The 21,623-nt window shown below is 40.6% G+C and overlaps 2 protein-coding genes across 2 annotated transcripts; both read right to left on the reverse strand.

Moving 5' to 3' along the window:
* Nucleotides 1-2,708: 2,708 nt before the first annotated feature.
* Nucleotides 2,709-10,040, reverse strand: LOC129436642 (cytochrome P450 2K1). The gene is made up of 9 exons (XM_055194878.2): nt 7,461-10,040; nt 7,225-7,387; nt 6,894-7,043; nt 6,652-6,812; nt 4,242-4,421; nt 3,926-4,067; nt 3,654-3,838; nt 3,298-3,439; nt 2,709-3,183 (listed from the first exon to the last, which is right to left on the reverse strand). Exons 1-9 carry the CDS (start codon nt 7,662-7,664, stop codon nt 2,996-2,998), a joined length of 1,515 nt encoding a protein of 504 aa, XP_055050853.2. The 5' UTR covers nt 7,665-10,040; the 3' UTR covers nt 2,709-2,995.
* Nucleotides 10,041-10,185: 145 nt separating this feature from the next.
* On the reverse strand, nt 10,186-20,704 carry LOC129436640 (cytochrome P450 2K1-like). The gene is made up of 9 exons (XM_055194875.2): nt 20,108-20,704; nt 19,872-20,034; nt 19,542-19,691; nt 19,304-19,464; nt 11,787-11,966; nt 11,467-11,608; nt 11,195-11,379; nt 10,834-10,975; nt 10,186-10,692 (listed from the first exon to the last, which is right to left on the reverse strand). Exons 1-9 carry the CDS (start codon nt 20,369-20,371, stop codon nt 10,505-10,507), a joined length of 1,575 nt encoding a protein of 524 aa, XP_055050850.2. The 5' UTR covers nt 20,372-20,704; the 3' UTR covers nt 10,186-10,504.
* Nucleotides 20,705-21,623: the final 919 nt, after the last annotated feature.

The raw sequence follows: 21,623 nt of genomic DNA on the forward strand, positions 1-21,623 counted from the left end.
TCTGACGGATGAGTTGCTGACACTGCGTGTGAATCACCGAGGATTTGAACGAGCCTGATGCGCGAAGTTTTTTGTTTGATTAGTTTCTTGATATGCTTGTTTTATTAGAAAGCTTTAGTTATGATACTATTTATTTTGCATGCAAATCATATTGTAGTTGTTTAAGGAAGACCTGAGTTTAACACACAAGTTTATTTATTATTTATACTTACACATATCCGTAATTGTGCATCAGTGTCTTTTAGGAATCTTATTCAAGTTGTAGGCTTGTCAAAACTGGTCAGTTATATCTGGCATTTAATATTTATTTTTATTTATGATCCGCGATTTAAACTGTGACCACAAACATTACTAACTTGTGAATGCAAGGCAATAAACCACCTATGCCTTCACAAAAACAACTGTTTATTTAAATGTTTTAATGTGTTGACACAAACGACTTTATTTGAATGTTTCATTGATACAATAAATGCGTATAGTAATGTCATTTCTTGATGACGTCAGGAACCTGTGAATCGGCTTTTTGAACCGGTTCAATGAGCCGAACATTCCGAAAAGAGCCGGTTCGCGAAAATGAATCGGACTTTGCATCACTACCAGGCAGCACGGGAAAAACACGACAGAATGCACAAGTAGACTAACTAAAAAACTAAGACTAGAAACAAACAAAACTGGGCAGATGGCGAAAACATGAAACAACGAAATCGCAGAGAACTGCGAGATAGGGGGAATTAAATAGCAAACTGAGAGGGAGCAAATAATTACCAACAGGTGCTTGACGCAGGTGTGAGCGATAAGTGAAGGGAGGAGCACCCGAGTGAAATACGCGCACGTGAAGCTGTCAAAATGAGAAAACACACAGACACAAAACAAAGACCCAAACAAAGCAATCGAACAAACTGAAATCGTGACAAATATAAATCTCAAACTAGTTGTTTTTAATTGTAGGAACATCTTTACAATTAAAGTGCAATAACAAAAAATTTATAAAATTAAAAGTTATAGTTCACTTTTTTAAACTATAAATGTTTAATGATTTTTACATGTGAGTTATGCACTTTTGAAGGTGGTCAGCAGCTAGTAAATACAATCACTATAGTAAGGTTGTAATTGATGTATTGCTGGTAACACATTATTTTATTAAACTATATATAGTTTAAATTAGCATATAATGAAATGAGTGCCATGGGCATGGCTAGATACTTTTGTCACGTTTATTGTCTTCTAGTTTCCCTGACGTGGGTACCTGATGTCAGACCTTTATATTCTTCTTTCACTCTTTCTCTCTCTCTCTCTCTCTCTCTCTCTCTCTCTCTCTGTCTCTCTCTCTCTCTCTCTCCTACGTCTAATGACCTGCGCATTATGGAGACGTTCTGAAGTTGTGTTTGACTTGACACGAAGCTGCTAGACCTCGGAAGATAATGCGCATGGTGTTAAAAACGCATTGTGCAAATGAGCGGTAAAAACCTGGTTGGCAATTTTGTACTCAAGAGAGCATGAATCCTACCTTAGGAATGAAACACTCGCTTCGCTTCAGTGGAAAGTGGTCGCTTAAATATGGCCTGGTGTTTCTTTCATAGGACTTGAACTGAGGCGGCATTAGCGCACGCCTAGCTCGTCCGTCTCCATGGTTCTTTTTGCGCGTTCCCCCGCCCATCAACCATCCGTTGCGTGTCTTTATCACCTTGCTTTTTAAAATATTTTTTACTCAGTAACGGATATGATTTAAAATGTAGCGAAGTACAATACTGCGTGTGAGAATGTGTGTATGAATATGTGTATGTGTATGTGACAGAGAAAGAGACAGACAGAGAAAAACCAGACTCATGACACTGCCGTTGTATTGTTACATTTAGGCCTTCTGGATTAGACACAGATACTGTGATCATGCACTCTGCCTGCTATACTAAAGTTCACATTCTAGACTTTATTTAAATAAATTTATCAATCTTTCAATTATTCAGTTGCAACTTTGAGTTATATGTAGAAATTTACTTGAGTTATATGTAGAAATTGACTCAATTTATAAGGAATATAATCTACCAACTTTTGTCCGGGTTGCCATATAAGTTCTCGCAGAGGATCAGGAGAGGATATGACTTTAAAAGTCATAATTTTGACTTTTTATCTCATAATTATTATTTACCTGACCATTATTTTTTTCTTATGTGGTGGGATGGGCTTCCATACAATACATACATGGAAATAGGTTTCAGCAAATTAATAAAAACAGATTCTACAGTCAGTCTTTTTATTAGCTGAGGTGTAAATCATTGAAGGTCTTGTGTTAAATTAATTTTTCAATTCAATTCAATTTTATTTATATAGCGCTTTTCACAATTTGGTAATTGTATCAAAGCAGCTTTACATAATAGATGCAGTGAAAAGCACAGAAAATCGACAGATAGCACAACATAATAAACGATAGCACAAGCAGTTAAATTTGCTATGGCTATAAATCAACATTATAAGCAAACGTATTACTAATGTAACGTATAGAAGTTAAGCCCAAAAAGGCTGCCTCCCCGGGTTGAAAAACCCCTTAGGAGAAAAAAACCCGGAATTTTAGCCGGGGAAGTAAAAAAAGTCATAGGAGGAAAAAACCCTTGGGAGTTATATATATATATATATATATATATATATATATATATATATATATATATATATATATATATATATATATATATATATACACATTGAAACGGAAGTGAATTAATTTGAAATTAATTCAATGTGTCCTATTCAATTTGTGTCACAGTTATACAATTTACCAAAAGCAGTTAATAATTTCATTGTTTATCTTGATAACTGCCTTTTATCAAAATATCTGAACAAATATAAAACTAATCTACTCAAAGCAACCTTTATGATACAATAAAAGTAGCATTGCACATTGTTGGGTAATAATTTCCTTCATTATTTACAATACATATTTACATTTTGTATGTTTTGTAAAATTAGTGCTAAATCTGTTTATCCCTATGCACATCAATATTCAAGACCATTTGACGGCACACAGTTTGTGTGGTGATGGATTCAATGTGATTCCAACGACTCCCTTGAGATCCAGTTTATCTCCAGACACTCCGGGTGGAGGAGTGAAACGAAAGGTTTGAAGAAGGGAGGTGAAGAAAAGAAAGAGCTCCATCCTGGCCAAACTCTCTCCTAGACAAATCCTGCGGCCTGAGAGAGAGAGAGAGAGAGAGAGAGAGAGAGAGAGAGAGATGGGTCATCTCATTGCTCAAATGTATACATACGGCAAGCAGAACATCTTGTCTCGTGTAGATTTGAAAGTACCTGCAGAAAATGGCATGAAAGCTTCGTTCTTAACAAACTGGCCCTTCTCATCAAGAAAGTGTTCTGGATAAAAGCTGTGTGGTTTCTTCCAAACACTTTCATCCCTTAATACAGACGTCAATAGAGGAATTACAGTAGTACCCTAGAAAACAAACAGCAGACCAAATTACAACATGTAAAGATTTTGCTCTTGTAAGTGTTCCTGCTGTAGGCTACTTGAACCCACTAGACATGGAGAGACAGGTGCTCTTACAAGGACACTAAAGGCTTCAGTATACTGTATGTTGCTATAGCACCTCTTGAGATAAGAAAGTGAACTTTTACTTTTACACATACTGTATATCTTTTTGACTGACCTTCTTGATGAAATATCCATTGAAGTTCACATCACAGCTGGTCGTATGAGGTACATTCATGGGCACTATGTTGGCCAGTCTCTGTACTTCATGGATCACAGCATCAGTGTAAGGTAAATTCTTTTTGTCATCCACTATAGGCTGACGTCCACCGATCACTCTGTCAATCTCCTCTTGAACTCGATCTGCATATAAACACAGCACATTATTGTTCATTCAGAAATTAATTCAGCTGAACTGAGGAAAGTCTTTATACAGTACTGTGTTTTTACCTTGGATATGAGGGTATTTGGCCATAACCATCAGAGCCCAGCGCAGTGTTGTTCCTGTAGTGTCAGTACCAGCAACAAAAAGATTTACCACAGAGATGATAAGATTGTCCTGGTGGAAATGTGAGTCCTTCTTGTTGGATTTCTGACAAAACAAAAAACGTAATCATTTTACCAACTCCATGAGGCTACAAAGTCCTATCAACTAAACCCATCTTGCATGTGCTTGTGTAAGTGACTGTTTCCTTTAAACTTCCTCCTGTAAAAAATCAATGTAAAGGTTTTTAGCATGTAAAGAAAAACACTGTAAATTCCGTACCTCGTCGTTCTGTTTTCGGATGAGAAAGGAGTCAACAAATCCTCTGCTGTCCTGTGGATTCAGGGTCTCTAACAGCTCAGAGATCAACTGTTTTATTGACTCTATGTTTTTTTGAGCATTTTTCACCATAGCCTTTTTGCTGTTCAGGAATGGACCCAGCCATGGAAATGTGTTATACAGCTACAAGAAGAGAGTAGAGACAAACAACATGAAAATATTTATAAAATATCTAGAAAGCCTTAGACGCCTTTTATGACTTTATTAGGAGATGCATAAATAACTTTACATGTTATCATTAACTCACCATAACATAGCAAAAATCATACACACAGCACAACAGGAGGGTAAAGCGCACTTCTTAGATATAAGAATGTAATCTGATTTTCTCCACGAAGAAGACCTATTAATATATTCCTGCAAAACCCTGACTGGACATAGCAGGTGAAGTATTTCATGGTCTGCCGACTTGTGAGGAGTAAGATGGAAGGCCTGTAGAACTAAGGTCCTAGCTGGACAGGAACCTTATAAACTTAACCTGGTCTCGGGTGAAGAATGGCTTTATTATTCCCTGGATCAAACTCAAAACAAGATAGGACGACAGAAACCACCTGTAAATTGCCTACCCTCCTCACAGTGGCAATGGTGAACAAAAACGTCAGCTTAAGGGATAGATGTTTGTCCAAAGCTGACTATAAAGGTTCTAAGGGAGCTAATTAAAACTATTGCCAAGTCCCAGGCCAGAACTCTAGACAATAGATGGAGATCATCCTCAAAGCGCCATGCAGGGAAATGTAAAACCAGAGGGTGCTTCCCTAAGAAGCCCTCAGATAGAGGTACATGAAAGGCTGAAATGGCCGCCACATAAACCTTTCAAGTAGAAGGTGCAAGACTGGAAGAAGCCACTGGGCAGTTAACTGGATCTATATGTCTATCACTACACCAAAGAGTGAAAACCCTCCATTTTAATGTATAAATTTTCCTGGTGGATGGCGCTTAAGAATGACCACCTAAAGCTGAGTCCAGAGCCCTCTCCTTGCCAGGAAGTGCTCTGGGCTCGGACCAATACCGAGCTCGGAGCCCTGTTCTCAGTCAACAAGCCAAATACGCATTCCAATAACTGACTTATTTGTAAGTGTGAACTCGTGAAAACCTCAGCAGAGAGACCCTGGTCTAAAAGTTCATGCCCTTCAGGGGCCAAATCCATAGTTTAAACATTTCTGGTCAGGGGTGAAATATTGCACCCCCAACATGAGTTAGAAGATCCCTCCTGATGTGAATCTCTCAAGGCGGGCCCCCCACTAAGGCTGGCCAAAACAGGACAACCAAAATTGATCCCTTTTAAGCAAACTCTCTCTCTCTAGCACTCCTGGAAGCAGAACAATCAGCAAAAAAACATACAGGCCTTGCCATGGACATGCCTGTACCATAGTGTCCAAGCCCAATGGGGCGTGATGAGTAAAAAAACATGGCTGACCATAACTCTGCTTCTGCTCTGCCGTATCTCTCCCAAATCTGCTCCACCACTTTGGGGTGGACTCTCCATTCCCAGAGTCTTAACCCCCATCTCAACAGGATGTCTTCACAAAGAAAAACCAAACAAATGTTTGATCTATTGGGCAATACTCCAAAAACACTTTATCATTGTTTACAGTTGATCTCAGAAAATGGTATTTAATATCAATATGCTTACATCTCTGTCTGCTAACAGGATTCTTTGCCAATGATAGATCATAGGAATGCCATACTGATAATCATCAATATGTTCAAGTAATTGTGTCAAGTACAAACACTCTTGTATAGTGGCAGCTAATGCCATGTACTCAGGCTCACATGTTGATAATACTACAGTTGGCTGCTTTTTGGTCTTCCAAGAAATCAGAGAACCATTCTTGCATAGGCTAACACAATAACCAGATGTATTACATTGGTCATTTGCATCCCCTGCCCATTTGTACTCTTCCCGGAAGCTATGGAGACAGAGGGTAGAGAAAGGGCCGAAGCTGTCTCAAATACCTCTGCTAACTCTATTTGCCAACCTCACGACTGCAGGCATCACGCCGCCCCAGCGAATGTTGGCCCAGAGCCATAAGGATTGTAAACATTACCCTCTTCATCAAATACGGAGACACAGGGGTGAAGCATCTTTTAAGCATGTTCCCATAGTGTCATTTCATGATGCAGCGTTGAAGTTCCCTCAAAAGGGAACGTCAGATGCTTTTCAACAAACCTAAATATAAGTTCATAAGGAAACCTGCAGTTTTATGTTTCAAACAAAGAGGGTGATAGAGACTAAAAGCTAGGTGAAAAGTGCAACTTTTAGTGCAGTATTATTGTTATAAAACCCTATTAAGTAAATGGCAGCAATGCAATTAAACATATTTAAAATTATAGATTGATCCTAAAAAAATACCAGAATAGAAACAGATCCACCAATCCGAAGGTTTTCATTTGCCCTGTCAACCATTTCTGTGAAGCGAGGATCTGTGTATTCAAATCTGCTGCCATACACAATAGATGAGATGATGTTTGATACAGCGTAGTTCACGGGTTGAGTTGTATCGAAGGCTTTCCCTGTTAAAACAAACAAACTCTCTCTATGAATCTTATAAAGTAGGAGCATGACTTCAGATGTCCAGCTGTGTATTGTCGTACCTTGAAACTTTTCAAACTCTTTTTTGAGATACTGAATTTCCTCTAGGATTTTGTCTTCACATCCTCTCTTGCCCATCCCAAAGTCACGCAGGTTAGTCAGAGCGAAGCGTCTCATCTCCTTCCAGCTCTCTCCATTGGCAGAGATGATCCCTGATCAAAACACAAACACTTATTTTAGTATAAATACTAATGTCACACATACAGAAAAAACTGCACTCCAAATACCCAGATGAGTGATTGGAACATTGTCTGGGAGAACTCTGCCCTTATAAATGTGTGCACTAGATGGTCGATGGGCATAGAAAATACTACAAGTATACATTCTTCTTACCATGTCCTTTATTAAGTAGTTTGAAAATAGGTTGAATATCTCGATCCCCAAACTCTTCTGCTCGGGTTACGAGCGCCTCTTTAACTGTTTTGTATCCGGTCAAGACCACAATTTTACTGGGACCAAAAAACACTTGGAATACGTTTCCATATGTTTTGGAAAGCTGGAAGTTACAGAGTAAAACATGAGTTAAGAAATCTCTAAATGATGGTTTTATTCTTGTTAAGATGTCTCACCTCACAGAGAGAATCAAAAGGTCTTTCGAGGTCCAGCGTCAGCAGGTTTCCCAGCAGTGGAAGTGGTTTGGGTCCTGGTGGATCTTTTCCTTCTTTGTGAGATTTGGAGTTGGATGAAAGCACATATAAAACCAAAAGCACAAGCAAGGCAGCCAGTATTGTACCACTGCTGGAAAACTGCAGAAGTGTCTCAAAAACAGCCATTTTAAATCTGAGTGCGTGTGCTGCACAGGAATCTCTGCACGTGTACCTGCTGCATTTACACACTTATAGCAGGTAGAGGAGGGAGGGACCTCGTGTAAATCTAGGAGGAGTTATTCTGCAAAATAAATAAACAATAAGACAGAGGGCTGGTACGATCATGTCAGCATTTAGATATAGGACACATTTTGATGAATGATTAAACTTCTTTAGCTTGTTCAACAAGACAACAAAAATATCTCCCAAAGCCATAGCTACAAAAGTGTAACATATTTGCACCTATATTATTGCTTATACATACAATGAAGTAAACATACATTCGTAAATAATGTGATATTTTCTAAATTAGTCAATCTATGTTAATATATGCACTTGAACTCTGACATACACATATACCTTTGTCATAAATTTGGTCTGGTAACATTTCGGACTGTCGTCTACCTTTGAACCAAATGCCATAACTTTCCTACGTACACTTCTATGGGTTTCAGGGTTTGACCTCTAACAATAAGAACTTTCTGGAATAAAACTCATAGGTTAATGTGATGTTTCTCACACAGGTCATGTCACAATTTAAGCTGTACTGACTTCTTTCCTTTTTTACACACCTGATTATGCAATGTTTGTCTGAGAGATGCTACATTCGATCAAAGGGTTTAGGATATAAAAACTGGATGACCTGTCTGTTAATCTATGTGTGTCATCCCATCCAGTCCAGTGGTTTATACAAGAACCAATTACTCACGATTTCTGGTAGAGTCAGACAAACAATGTTGAATGTTGACCATTCATTAACCATGCTTGTGTTCTGACTCAAAAATCTCTACGCAAGTATGACAAATCCTAGAGGTCTTGCAGAATCTTTGCTTTTCAACCTTTTCTGCATATTTGAACCCTGTTCACCAGTGACTGTATGATATTGAGATACATTTAAGAGACTCATAAGCAACTATTACAACTAGATACAAACAGTCAGTGATGGTAAGGAAGTCAATGCTATACATTTAAAAATGTTTATGTAAACTTTTGGACATTCTTCTACCATGGAACCAGTTTAAAGGGAGCTGAGGGCAAATCCCACTACAAGATTGGCAACCATTACTGAAAATGGATTTATTCAGGAGGCATAAGTAGAATGACTAGGGCAGGAGTATTAGGGAAAAAGTCGCCATACCAGCAGGGGAGCAGGAGAGAGGGCATGGAGGGTCAAGGAGAGGGACGTCAAGGACCAAATAGGGCAGGTGACAAAATAAAGAATAGCAAGGCTCGACAGGACACGACTAGACTACACTACACTAGACTCAGTTCAGTCTGATAACCTTTAACAAGACAGAATAAAATGCATAATTAAAAGCAAATATTTCAGCTGATATTATAAACAACATAAACCATCATATAAATGTAATGGTTTCAATAAGAATTTTGTTGGTTGTAATGGAACTATAATGGTCTCTGTGGATCTCTACTTCTATGTGTTGTGTTAAGTTTTATGAGTGAGAGCCATATGCAGAGTTTGGGGGACAGGGGGCACTGCCCCTTATGATTTTTGTTTTAGCTATTAATAAAATAAAATGAATACAGTTCATTCCCTAATACAATTCAACAAAATACTTTTTAGTTAATAAATTATTTTAACAGTATAAAAAAATACGTCGAACCTCACAGACTTTCACAATTGTAACAACATCACACATTTTGCTAAGTCTAGAGAAATAGTATTGACTACATTTTACCAAAAACAAGATAGTAACTTGATGATGCAGTTTGATGATGCAGTTTACCAAAGGTCATATGATAACAAAAGAACATTCTACGTACTTTTTCACCTTGGCAGTTTTCTCTGAGTAGCTAGTAAGACAATATGGTTCTAATACATTCATAAATCTAAGACATGGATTATACATTCATAAATGGTAACATCAAACATTCAAATATGTAATAAGAAATACATTATATGTAATAAGAAAAACATTTACTCCAACAGCTTGCAGTGACGAAACTGTGATGACTATTCGCAATAGGTCTAATACTCTAGGCTTAAAATACATTTAGATACACTTGCTAGTACACATTACTTGTATGCATTCCATTACAATATTATGCTGCATTCCAGGCAGGTTTTTGAGCCCGTAAATCACGACTTCAAAACCATGACTCATGACTCTGAACTGGGAGTACACATTCCAGGCAACCTGTAACCCGTGTTTTTCCAACCTTCTGCCCATGAAAGTGCACTGGAACGGCAGTCAAATCCGTGACTTCTCACCCGTGAACTCATACTAGATTGGTGTTCTGGTCCTCGAGGACCCCCTTCCATAAAGTTGTAGATGTTTCCTTATTTAAAACATTTGAACCAACTCATCAGCCTCCTTCCAGAATGTCTCCCTAACAAGCTAGTGAGTTAAATCAGGTGTGTTTATTAAGGAGACATCTAAAACATTCTGGAAGGGGTCCTCGAGGACCAGGGTTGAAGAATACTGTACAAGATCGATGTACTCCCAGTTCAGAGTCGTGAGTCGTGGTATTGAAGTCGTAATTTACGGGTTACAGGTTGCCTAGAATGCGTCATTAGTATACAGATTCTACAGTCAGTCTGTTCATTAGGTGAGGTGTAGATTACTGGAGGTCTTAAATAAATTCAGTTTCCTATTCAATTGCTTTTCAGCAAAATATCTTGGCAAATAAGTAAGTAATCTGATGCATACTTAAAATTAGCTTATACAATAAAAGTAGCTTTGCACACTGCGGCTAATACTTTCTTCCAGTATTTACAATATGTATTTACATTATGTGCATTTTGTAAAATTGGTGCTTAAATCTGTTTATCCCTGGAAGATGGATATTCAGGAGCGCTTGATGGCACACAGTTTGTGTGGTGATGGATTCAATGTGATTCCAACGATTCCCTTGAGATCCAGTTCATCTTCAGACACTCCTGGTGGAGGAGTGAAGCGGAAGATCTGAAGAAGGGAGGTGAAGAAAAGAAAGAGCTCCATCCTGGCCAAACTCTCACCTAGACAAATCCTGCGGCCTGAGAGAGAAAGGGGGTAGAAAGAGAGAGAGAGAGAGAGAGAGAGAGAGAGAAAGAGAGAGAGAGAGATGGGTCATCTCATTGCTCAAATGTATACATACGGCAAGCACAACATCTTGTCTGGTGTAGATTTGAAAGTACCTGCAGAAAAGGGCATGAAAGCATCATTCTTAACAAACTGGCCCTTCTCATCAAGAAAGTGTTCTGGATAAAAGCTGTGTGGTTTCTTCCAAACACTTTCATCCCTTAATACAGACGTCAACAGAGGAATTACAGTGGTACCCTAGAAAACAAACAGAAGACCAAATTATAACATGTAAAGATTTTGCTCTTGGAAGTGTTCCTACTGTAAGCTACTTGGACCCACGAGACATGGGGAGACAGGTGCTCTTACAAGGACACTAAAGGCTTCAGTATATGTTGCTATAGCAGCTCTTGAGATAAGAAAGTGAGCTTTTACTCACTAGCTGGCCTTTATTAAACATATATCTTTTTGACTGACCTTCTTGATGAAATATCCATTGAAGTTCACATCACAGCTGGTCGTATGCGGTAGATTCATTGGCAATATGTTGGCCAGTCTCTGAACTTCATGGATCACAGCATCGGTGTAAGATAAATTCTTTCTATCGTCCACCATTGGCTGACGTCCACCGATCACTCTGTCAATCTCCTCTTGAACTCGATCTGCATATAAACACAGCACATTATTGATCCTTCAGAAATGAATTCAGCCGAACTGAGGAAAGTCTTTATAGAGTACTGTGTTTTTACCTTGGATATGAGGGTATTTGGCCATAATCATCAGAGCCCAACGCAATGTTGTTCCTGTAGTGTCAGTACCAGCGATGAAAAGACTTACCACAGAGATGATAAGATTGTCCTGGTGGAAATGTGAGTCCTTCTTATTGGATTTCTGACAAAACAAAAAACATGTAATCATTTTACCAACTCCATGAGGCTACAAAGTCCTATCAACTAAACCCATCTTGCATGTACTTGTGTAAGCGACTGTTTCCTTTAAACTTCCTCCTGTAAAAAAAATCAATGTAAAGGTTTTTAGCATGTGAAGCAAAACACTGTAATTTCCGTACCTCGTCGCTCTGTTTTCGGATGAGAAAGGAGTCAACAAATCCTCTGCTGTCCTGTGGATTCAGAGTCTCTAACAGCTCGGAGGTCAACTGTGTTATTGACTCTGTATTTTTTTGTGCATTTTTCACCATAGCCTTTTTGCTATTCAGAAATGGACCCAGCCATGGAAATGTGTTATACAGCTACAAGAAGAGATTAGAGACAAACAACATGAATGGCAGAAATTTTGAAGTGGCATTTATAAAATATCTATAAGACCTTTTATGACCTTTATTAGGAGATGAATAAATAACTTTACACGTTATCAGTAACTCACCATAACACAGCAAAAATCATACACAAAGAACAACGGGAGGGTAAAGCGCACTTCTTGGATATAAAAATGTGATCTGATTTTCTCCACGAAGAAGACCTATTAATATATTCCTGCAAAAACCTAACTGGACATAGCAGGTGAAGTATTTAATGGTCTGCCGACTTGTGAGGAGGAGGATGGAAGGCCTGTAGAACTAAGGTTCTAGCTGGGCAGAAACCTTATAAACTTAAACTGATCTCGGGTGAAGACAGCTTTATTATTCCCTGGAGCAAACTCCAAACATGGTAGGGAGACAGAAACCACCTGTAAATTGCCTACCCTCCTCAGAGTGGCAATGATGAGCAAAAACATCAGCTTAAGGGATACATATTTGTCCAAAGCTGACTGTAAAGGTTTGAAGGGAGCCAGTGCTTTAAGTGGCACAAAAGAGGTAACGGTACACTATTATTTTTTATTTTTTGCTGACTCGACTCCTCCTATATTGAAGGGGTTTTATATACAGCAGTCAACAGAAGACCTTGTAAAAAATAATAAATACTTTTATAAGTCTGTGGATTTGCTTGAGCTAGAAAAAGCTACTGAACATAAATAAAATGTGCAAAAGGATTTTGAAAAAATACCCGTAGAAAGAGCTATTATTGAACATAAATAAAATGCAAAAAATATGCAAGTAAAATTTTCAACATGATTAAATGCTAAAACTAGTTGTTCAGATAGAGTTTAAAAGAAAATGTCACCAAGACCATGTCTATGGGTTCGAGAATAATCCTGGCCATTTGAAACTCTAAAGTCATAATTTTATTTTGTCCCATTGTTTTCCATTTTGCGGGTGGTAAAACTCCTGTGCACGTCGTTAAAATTCATTGAAATTTCGTTCACTTGTAGTTTAGCAATTAAACTAAATGTGTATTACAATTTCAATAATGTTTTTACTCTGCAAGTTGCCTGAGGAAATCCGAAGTTGCGTCAAGGGGAACCAAACTGATAGCAGCGATAGCAGAGATTGTCGCGTACCTATTGGAAAAAGCTTGCGTCTGACCTGCAGCGATATCATTCTGGCTTGGTGGGATGTCAGCCAGTGAGTCCTCTGATTCTGACCTTGTTCTTTTACTACTCAAAGTCTAAAACAAGAAAGGCATATTAAGTGTTCATTTTAACCGAGCAGCTATGGTTGCGCGTTTCACACACAAACACACACCTCTCCAGACCATGTTGAGTTGATGACGCTGACAGCAGCAAAAGCGATGACGCATGGACTTTTAACTTGTAAAACTCAAGGGTGTATGAGCAGTGTTGGGTAAGTTACTTAAAAAAAGTAATCCACTACAAATTACTAATTACTACTTTAAAAATGTAATTTGATTACATTACTGATTACTACATGCAAAAAGTAATCTAATTACTAATTACTTTACTTTTAAGTTACTTTGACAAATCAAATGTAAAAAAGCTACAAAGTGAAACTGTCCGAAACAAGGACGGATGAACCCAAACGCAGGCGATGACGGGGGTGAACAGAAAACACTTTATTATAACAAAGACAAAACAAGAGCCCACGTGGGGGCAGAACAAACACGGAATACTGACAGATGACTTAAACTAGACTTGACTATGATTCTAACACTAGACAGAATCACACAGTAACAGTACAAAATGAACGAGCACATGACTAAGAACACAATGGCATTATAAATATGAAAAACTAAACAGGATAAGGAGAAAACAAGTGAGGGTAATGAACTAATGATTAAACTATTAAAAGGGAGAAGAAGGGGGCGGAGACAAGAGATGAGACACCGAAGGTCATATTTGAATGCTATTTTGGTGTGATTTGCACTCTCCTAAATTACTGGTCATAATGATGCAGAAATATTTGTAGCTTTTATAATAAGTTACACATGTTTAACATTTCTCATTAAACACTCTACATGTGATCTATGCACATTCATTCGCGGAGACAGAAACTAGAGTTTTAACACGTCAACGCATTCGCAAGGGCTTTTTGGTCAAGTTAAAGAATGTTAATATTCATGTTAGTTTGTTAAATATAACAATCAAAAGTTGTTTTGGTAATTGTTTAAATAAACATATGATTAATTAATGCAAGTGCACGCATTGAGCTCATGATTAAATAACATAGTTAAATAATGTTAACAAAGAAAACCTTATACATTAGTAATTTAAAAACACACCTGTACAATCGCTTCTGACAGACCAGATGTCATCGCGCAAAGCCCACTTTTTTGGACATGTATTGTCTGTATTCCACTTGAATGATTAACCACCGCTCACACAGCATCCATTTGCTTGCGTCTCCGACGAGTGATTATGCAGTATGCACATGCTTGTTAACTGACGCTGCGCGCATGCTCGTTAACTGACTCTGCGAGCATGCTCGTTAACAGACGTTGCTGAGCAACGGCAAAACGTCATTTTAAAATACATTTTAATTAATTTTTCAACACTTAATTTGTAACGCTAGTAACGTAATTTTGTTGTCATTGGTAACTGTAATCAAATTACATACATTTAAAATGTAAAGCGTTACGTTACTGCGTTATCAGGAAAAGTAATTAGAGTACAGTAATGCGTTACATAGTATACCCAACTCTGTGTATGAGTAATGTATTCTCTGCTCTTTGTGGGACGAATTAGGAAGCATACATTGAGAAGGGCACTCTGAAAAGCGGCAGCGCAGCCAAAGGATTAAATTAAACCTCTGATTTAAACAGAGGTGCAAATGAGCATTCCGGTATGCTAAAAGCACGTTCTGGACGCACAGAGAGGTGGTGGTAAGCTCAAGAGCTATATTTGGAAGTGACGATACTGAGTACCAGCGTGTACCGGCCCACTTAAAGCACTGAAGGGAGCTAACTAAAAGTACTATCAAGTCCCAGGCCAGAACTCTAGCTCAGTTGTTCCCAAATCCAGTCCTTGGGACCCCCCTCCCAGCATGTTTTAGATTTCTCCTTATATGAAACACCTGATTCCACTCATCAGGCTAGGCTGGAAGGAGCCTTATGAGTGGAATCAGGTGTTTCATATAAGGAGACATCTAAAACATTCTGGAAGGGGGGTCCCGAGGACTGGATTTGGGAACCACTGCAGAGGCCTCATCTTCAAAGTTCTGGGTTCAGGCCTAAAGCAGAGCCCGGAGCACTCTCCTTGCCAGGAAGCGCTCTGGGCTCGGGTCAATACTGAGCTCGGAGACCTGTCCTCAGACAGCATGCCAAATGCACATTCCAATAATCTGACTTATTTGTAAGTGTGAACTCATGAAAACCTCACCAGAGAGACCCTGGTCTAGAAGTTCATGCCCTTCAGGGGCCAAACCCATAGTTTACACAATTCTGGAAATATTGCACCCCCAGCCTGAGTTAGAAGATCCCTCCTGATGTGAATCTCCCAAGGCAGGCCTGCCACGAGGGCTAGGACATTTGAAACCAAACTCTCTTCAGCACTCCTGGAAGCAGCGCAATCGTCAAAAAAGTGTCACAAGTCGGGGTGGACCCAGATGTAAATAAGGTCACGCCCCTTTTTCCACCTCGAGGAGATTCCCAAAGCCACCCCAATGACCAGACACACAAGGTAGGCATAAATTAAAATGTATTTTATTTAATTTACTTAAAAATAATAAATAGGGCAGGGAAGAAGGGGAACTTAAAATAACGGCCCCTCTAGGCTCTCTTCACAGCTCGGTTTCTCAGGGTTCACGCTGGCTCTCTCTCTCTTCCTCCACAGACGACAGCTGGGACACAAAGGCACAGTGAATCGTTCTCAATTAGTTCTCTCACTTCTTCGCTGATTACAGCTGCTGGTACGTATGGTTCTCCTTCACAACGGGTCTCCTTAGAGCTCACGCTTGTTCTCTCTCTCTTCCTCCACAGACGACAGCTGGGACACAAAGGCACAGTAAATCGTTCTCAGTTAGTTCTCTCACCTCTTCGCTGATTACAGCTTCTGGTACGTATGTTTCTCCTTCACAACGGGTCTCCTTAAAGCTCACGCTTGTTCTCTCTCTCTTCCTCCACAGACGACAGCTGGGACACAAAGGCACAGTGAATCGTTCTCAGTGAGTTCTCTCACCTCTTCGCTGATTACAGCTTCTGGTACGTATGTTTCTCCTTCACAACGGGTCTCCTTAGAGCTCACGCTTGTTCTCTCTCCGCAGCTCTCTCAGCACACTCCTCTTCCCTGTTGATTGACAGACTGAAAGGGTTATGCTATACTTCTCAGGGTGGCGGACTTACGATAACGGCTAGGCGTACTGCATCGACCGGCAGTGGTTTCCAAGATAGCGCCGGGGACCAAACCCTCTCGGCTGACTCGTTGGTTCAACAGAGGGGCGGGAGTGTCACGCCGTCACACCGGGTCGAGCGCTGCCCTTTCCTCGACGCCCGTTGGCAATCGAAAACCGGACCGGGGCGCCCCTTTGTAGAGACCTCGGGGCAGCGGATCTCCTTCGCCTCTGACTCTGTGATGATAAACAGCACACGGGTAAAGTAGCAATGAAACTGGTAATACTCACACCGCCAGTCGTACAGATCTTCACCGCCACTCCTAACACAAGTCCGCCAAGCGTCTGGCTACGAAAGTACTTCAGGAACTACTCCGTAATTTCTAAGGCTGAAACACACTCACAGCATAATCGTACACAGGGTTATTCTAGAATCCGTTTTCCTCTTCAGCGCCCCTAGCGAGTGACTGGAGGCGGGGTACGTCTGACACGACACAGCAATCTCACTGCAATATACACAGCACCACTTCAAAGTGAAATTTCTACATCCAAGACTCACCCACCACGCTCAGTGCACACAATAGACGCCCGTCTTCCTTCGCCTCGCTCTGGGCAAGAATGTGGAGATGGTAACACGGCCTAGCAGTTGTTTTCCGTCACTGTGGCTGTCTCACACAAAGATCCGGTGGCTCACCCACCACGCTGACTCAGGGGCAGGGCCACCCACTCTCGCTGGAAAGCGCTTAAAAGATATCCAGGTCAAGTACATACAAGGTACATTCAATGAATGAATTCGTTTACTCACAACTGCGGTGCTTCGGTTATCTCACGCTTCCTTAGGTTAACTTCTCCTTACGATGATTCCAGCTACACAGATAACGGTTTCTCCAGTCGTCAATACCACCACTACACAGATGGGTACTCACGATAGCACGTTCCTTCTTCTTTCACTTCATTCATACAAGGTCAGTCTCCGTTTACTTTCCAACCCGTAAGGTCTTCAATATCTGCATCAGCCGAAATCCCACGATGCACAAAGGGAGAGAGAGCAAGTCCAACAATCCGACTGGCGTACCCGGTGAGTTTAACTCAGCGCTACAGCACACACCAACACTGGTCATAACAACAGCGACTTCGGGGTGCTCCTTTTTAAAGATCCACGGCCTGCCTTCCTTTCGCCTCCTGTGGCTCTGTCCTCTTTCCAGTCGCTTAGCGATCCCCGGATCAGCAGAGCCTTCGGGCTCTTCAAAAGGTGCTTGTCTTTGTTTGCCTTTGGCAAAGGAGCTTCTCCCGTGTCAACCGCCGCTCGTGTACATCGCTCTCGTGTCAATCGCTTCTCTTTCTGTATGTCAGCAGAGCTATTTAAGTGCTTCATTTTTTTCCCCAGCCTCCAATCACACTTTGCTTACTTGATGCCTCACACCTGTGGCTCGTAAAGCCCTGTTAGCGTTGCCCTGGAAACCAGGAAGTAAAAAGGTCCGTCTTCATATGTAGCCCGGTTGGGAAACCTTCCGGGCGGAACCAAAACTTCCCTAACTTTGGTTCCGCCCTTAGAAAGATTGTCACCTTGTGACAAAAGCATACAGGCATCGCCTCGGCCATGCTTGTACCATAGCGTCCAAGCCCAATGGTGCTCGAGGAGTCAAAGAAAACCATAACTGGCAGTGGGTTGTCTCTTGGGATGCGAACAGGTCTGCTTCCGCTCGACTGTATCTCTCCCAAATCTGCTTCACCACCTTGGGGTGGAGTTTCCATTACCCGGGTCTAAACCCCCGTCTCTACAGGATGTCTGCTCCCACATTCTGTACTCCAGGGATATCGCTCTGAGCGACAGAAACTTATCCTGGGCCCAGAGAACCTGATGCGGCAGTCTGCACAAATGACGTGACCTCAGGCACCCCCGATGATTTATATAAGAGACCACTGTCGTATTGTCTGTTCTCACCAGAACATGATGGCCTCTGAGAACTGCGAGGAAGTACCTTAATGCTTTTACCACAGCTAACATCTCTAGACAATTTATTTGCCAATGAAGATGTTGCAGATGAACTGCCTTCCACGACTGCCCCCCAGCCTGCAAGGGACGCATCTGTCGAAATTGTTGACATTGCACCCCTAGGCCATTGTCAGGCCATTGTTCAGGAACCTGGGATTTCTCCATATTTTCAGGGAATGAAGCCACCTGCGCGTTACCCTGATTATCCAAAATGGTTGCCCCTCGAGGAAAACCCTTTGGTTACACTACTGTAACGGCCTCATCTGCAGCAGACCAATAGGAATTATGTTGGATGCTGTTGCCATTAGACCCAATACTCTTTGAAAATATTTTACAGTGTAGGCCTGGCCTAGCTTCATTCTGGATACTATTGCCAGGATCGATTGGACTCGCGCAAGAGAAAGGCGTGCCTGCATCAATAACGAGTACCATACTAGCCCCAGAAAGAAACCATGCTGCTCGAGCAGTCTAGCATGCTACCAGTTGGAATGCTAGAAGCCGACTTGCGGGTTCCCGCACTCTTCCCGGAAACGATGGAGACAGAGGGTAGTGAAAGGATTAAAGCTGTCTCGAATCCCTCTACTAACTCCATCTGCGAACCCCACAACTGCAGCGGTCACGCCACCTCAGCAAATGTTGGCCCAGACCCGTAAGGAACGCAAACATTACCCTCCTCATCAAATACGGAGACACAGGAGTGAAGCGTCTTTTAAGCGGGTTCCCATAATGCCATTGCATGATGCAGCGTTGAAGTTCCCTCGAAACTGAACCTCAATTGCTTTTCAACAAACATAAAGATAAGTTCATAAGAAAACCTACAGTTTTATGTTTCAAACAAAGATGGCGATAGAGAGTAAAAGTTAGGTGAAAAGTGCATCTTTTAGTGCAATATTATGGTGAATGGCTCAAGTAAATGGCAGCAATGCAATTAAACATATTTAAAATGATAGATTGATCCTAAAAAGAATACCAGCAGAGAAACAGATCCACCAAGCCGAACGTTTTCATTTGCCCTGTCAACCATTGATGTGAAGCGAGGATCTGTGTACTCAAATCTGCTGCCATACACAATAGATGAGATGATGTTTGATACAGCGTAGTTCACGGGTTGAGTTGTATCAAAGGCTTTCCCTGTAAAAACAAACTCTCTCTATGAATCTTATAAAGTAGGAGCATGACTTCAGATGTCCAGCTATGTATTGTCGTACCTTGAAACTTCTCAAACTCTTTTTTCAGATACTGAATTTCCTCTATGATTTTGTCTTCACATCCTCTCTTGCCCATCCCAAAGTCACGCAGGTTAGACAGAGCGAAGCGTCTCATCTCTTTCCAGCTCTCTCCATTAGCAGTGGTGATCCCTGATCAAAACACAAACACTTAATCTAGTATAAATACTAATGTCACACATACAGAAAAAACTGCACTCCAAATACCCAGATGAGTGATTAGACATTGTCTGGGAGAACCCTGCCCTTATAAATGTGTGCACTAGATGGTCGATGGTCACAGTAAATACTGCAAGTATACATACTTCTTACCATGTCCTTTATTAAGTAGTTTGAAAATAGATTGAATATCTCGATCCCCAAACTCTTCTGCTCGGTTCACGAGCGCCTCTTTAACCGCTTTGTATCCGGTCAAGACCACGACTTTACTAGGACCAAAAAACACTTGGAATACGTTTCCATATGTTTTGGAAAGCTGGAGGTTACAGAGTAAAACATGAGTTAAGAAATCTCTAAATGATGGTTTTATTCTTGTTAAGATATCTCACCTCACAGAGAGTATCAAAAGGTCTTTCCAGGTCCAGCGTCAGCAGGTTTCCCAGCAGTGGAAGTGGTTTGGGTCCTGGTGGATATTTTCTTTCTTTGTGAGATTTGGAGTTGGATGAAAGCACATATAAAACCAAAAACACAAGCAAGGCAGCCAGTAATGTACCACTGCTGGAAAACTGAAGAAGTGTCTCAACAACAGCCATCATTAAATCTGAGTGCGTGTGCTGCACAGGAATCACTGAACGTGTGTTTGCTGCATTCATACATTTATAGCAGATAGAGGAGGGAGGGACCTTGTGTAAATTATTGTCCAAAACAAAGAAACTATAAGAACAGAGGGCTGAACGATAATGTCAGCATTTAGATATAGGACACACTTTGATGAATGATTAAACTTCTTCAGCTTGTTTAACAAGACAACAAAAATATCTCCTAAAGCCATAGCTACAAAAGTGTAACATATTTGCACCATATTATTTTTTATATATATAGTACAGTATACATACATACTTGATTCGTAGATAATATGATCTTTTCTAAACTAGTCAATCCATGTAAATGTGTGCACTTGAACACTGACAGATCTCACATTTGTCCTGAATTTGGTCTGATAACATTTTGGACTGTCGTCTACCTGTGCGCCAAATGCCATTTCTTACGTACGCTTCTATGGGTTTCGTGGATTGACCTCTGACAATAAGAACTTTCTGGAAAAAAACTCACGGGTTAATGTGAAGTTTCTCACACAGGTCATGTGTTACCTCTGTCACAATTTAAGCTGTACTGACTTCTTACCTCTTTTACACCTGATTATGCAATATTTGTCTGAGAGATGCTACATTCGATCAAAGGGTTTAGGATATAAAAACTGGATGACCTGTCTGTTAATCTGTGTGTGTCATCCCATCCAGTCCAGTGGTTTATACATGAACCAATTACTCACGATTTCTGCTAGAGTCAGACAAAACAATGTTGAATGTTGACCATTCATTAACCATGCTTGTGTTCTGACTCAAAGATCTCTACGCAAGTATGACAAATCCTAGAGGTCTTGCAGAATCTTTGCTTTTCAACTTTTTCTGCATATTTCTACCCTGTTCACCAGTGACTGTATGATATTGAGATACATTTAAGAGACTCATAAGCAACTATCACAACTAGATTTTCAGTGATGGTGAGGAAATCAATGCCATACATTTAAAAATGTTTATGTAAACTTTTGGACATTCTTCTACCATAGAACCAGTTTAAAGGGAGCTGAGGGCAAATCCCACTACAAGATTGGCAACCATTACTGAAAATGGATTTATTCAGAAGGCATAAGTAGAATGACTAGGGCTGGAGTAATGGGGAAAAAGAGCCTCCACAGTCACCATACCAAGGGAAGCAGCAGGGCGAGCAGGAAAGAGGGCATGAAGGGTCAAGGAGAGGGATGTCTGGGGTGGAGGGGGGCACAGGAGAAGCCAAGGCAATAGATCTAGGACCAAACAGGGCAGGTAAAATAAAGAATAGCAA

Source organism: Misgurnus anguillicaudatus, unplaced genomic scaffold, assembly GCF_027580225.2.
Source record: "Misgurnus anguillicaudatus unplaced genomic scaffold, ASM2758022v2 HiC_scaffold_29, whole genome shotgun sequence".
Classification (NCBI taxonomy): Eukaryota; Metazoa; Chordata; class Actinopteri; order Cypriniformes; family Cobitidae; genus Misgurnus; species Misgurnus anguillicaudatus.

What these genes read in the sequence shown, in the direction of transcription:
- LOC129436640 (XM_055194875.2), bottom strand. Translation starts at nt 20,371, where the DNA reads ATGAATGCAGCAAACACACGTTCAGTGATTCCTGTGCAGCACACGCAC. An exon ending in CAAATACCCTCATATCCAAG is followed by an intron (nt 11,380 to 11,466) that starts GTAAAAACACAG and finishes GTTTATATGCAG; the next exon opens with ATCGAGTTCAAGAGGAGATT. An exon ending in ATGGATATTTCATCAAGAAG is followed by an intron (nt 10,976 to 11,194) that starts GTCAGTCAAAAA and finishes TTTGTTTTCTAG; the next exon opens with GGTACCACTGTAATTCCTCT.
- LOC129436642 (XM_055194878.2), bottom strand. Translation starts at nt 7,664, where the DNA reads ATGGCTGTTTTTGAGACACTTCTGCAGTTTTCCAGCAGTGGTACAATA. An exon ending in CAAATACCCTCATATCCAAG is followed by an intron (nt 3,839 to 3,925) that starts GTAAAAACACAG and finishes GTTTATATGCAG; the next exon opens with ATCGAGTTCAAGAGGAGATT. An exon ending in TTTCATGCCATTTTCTGCAG is followed by an intron (nt 3,184 to 3,297) that starts GTACTTTCAAAT and finishes TCTCTCTCTCAG; the next exon opens with GCCGCAGGATTTGTCTAGGA.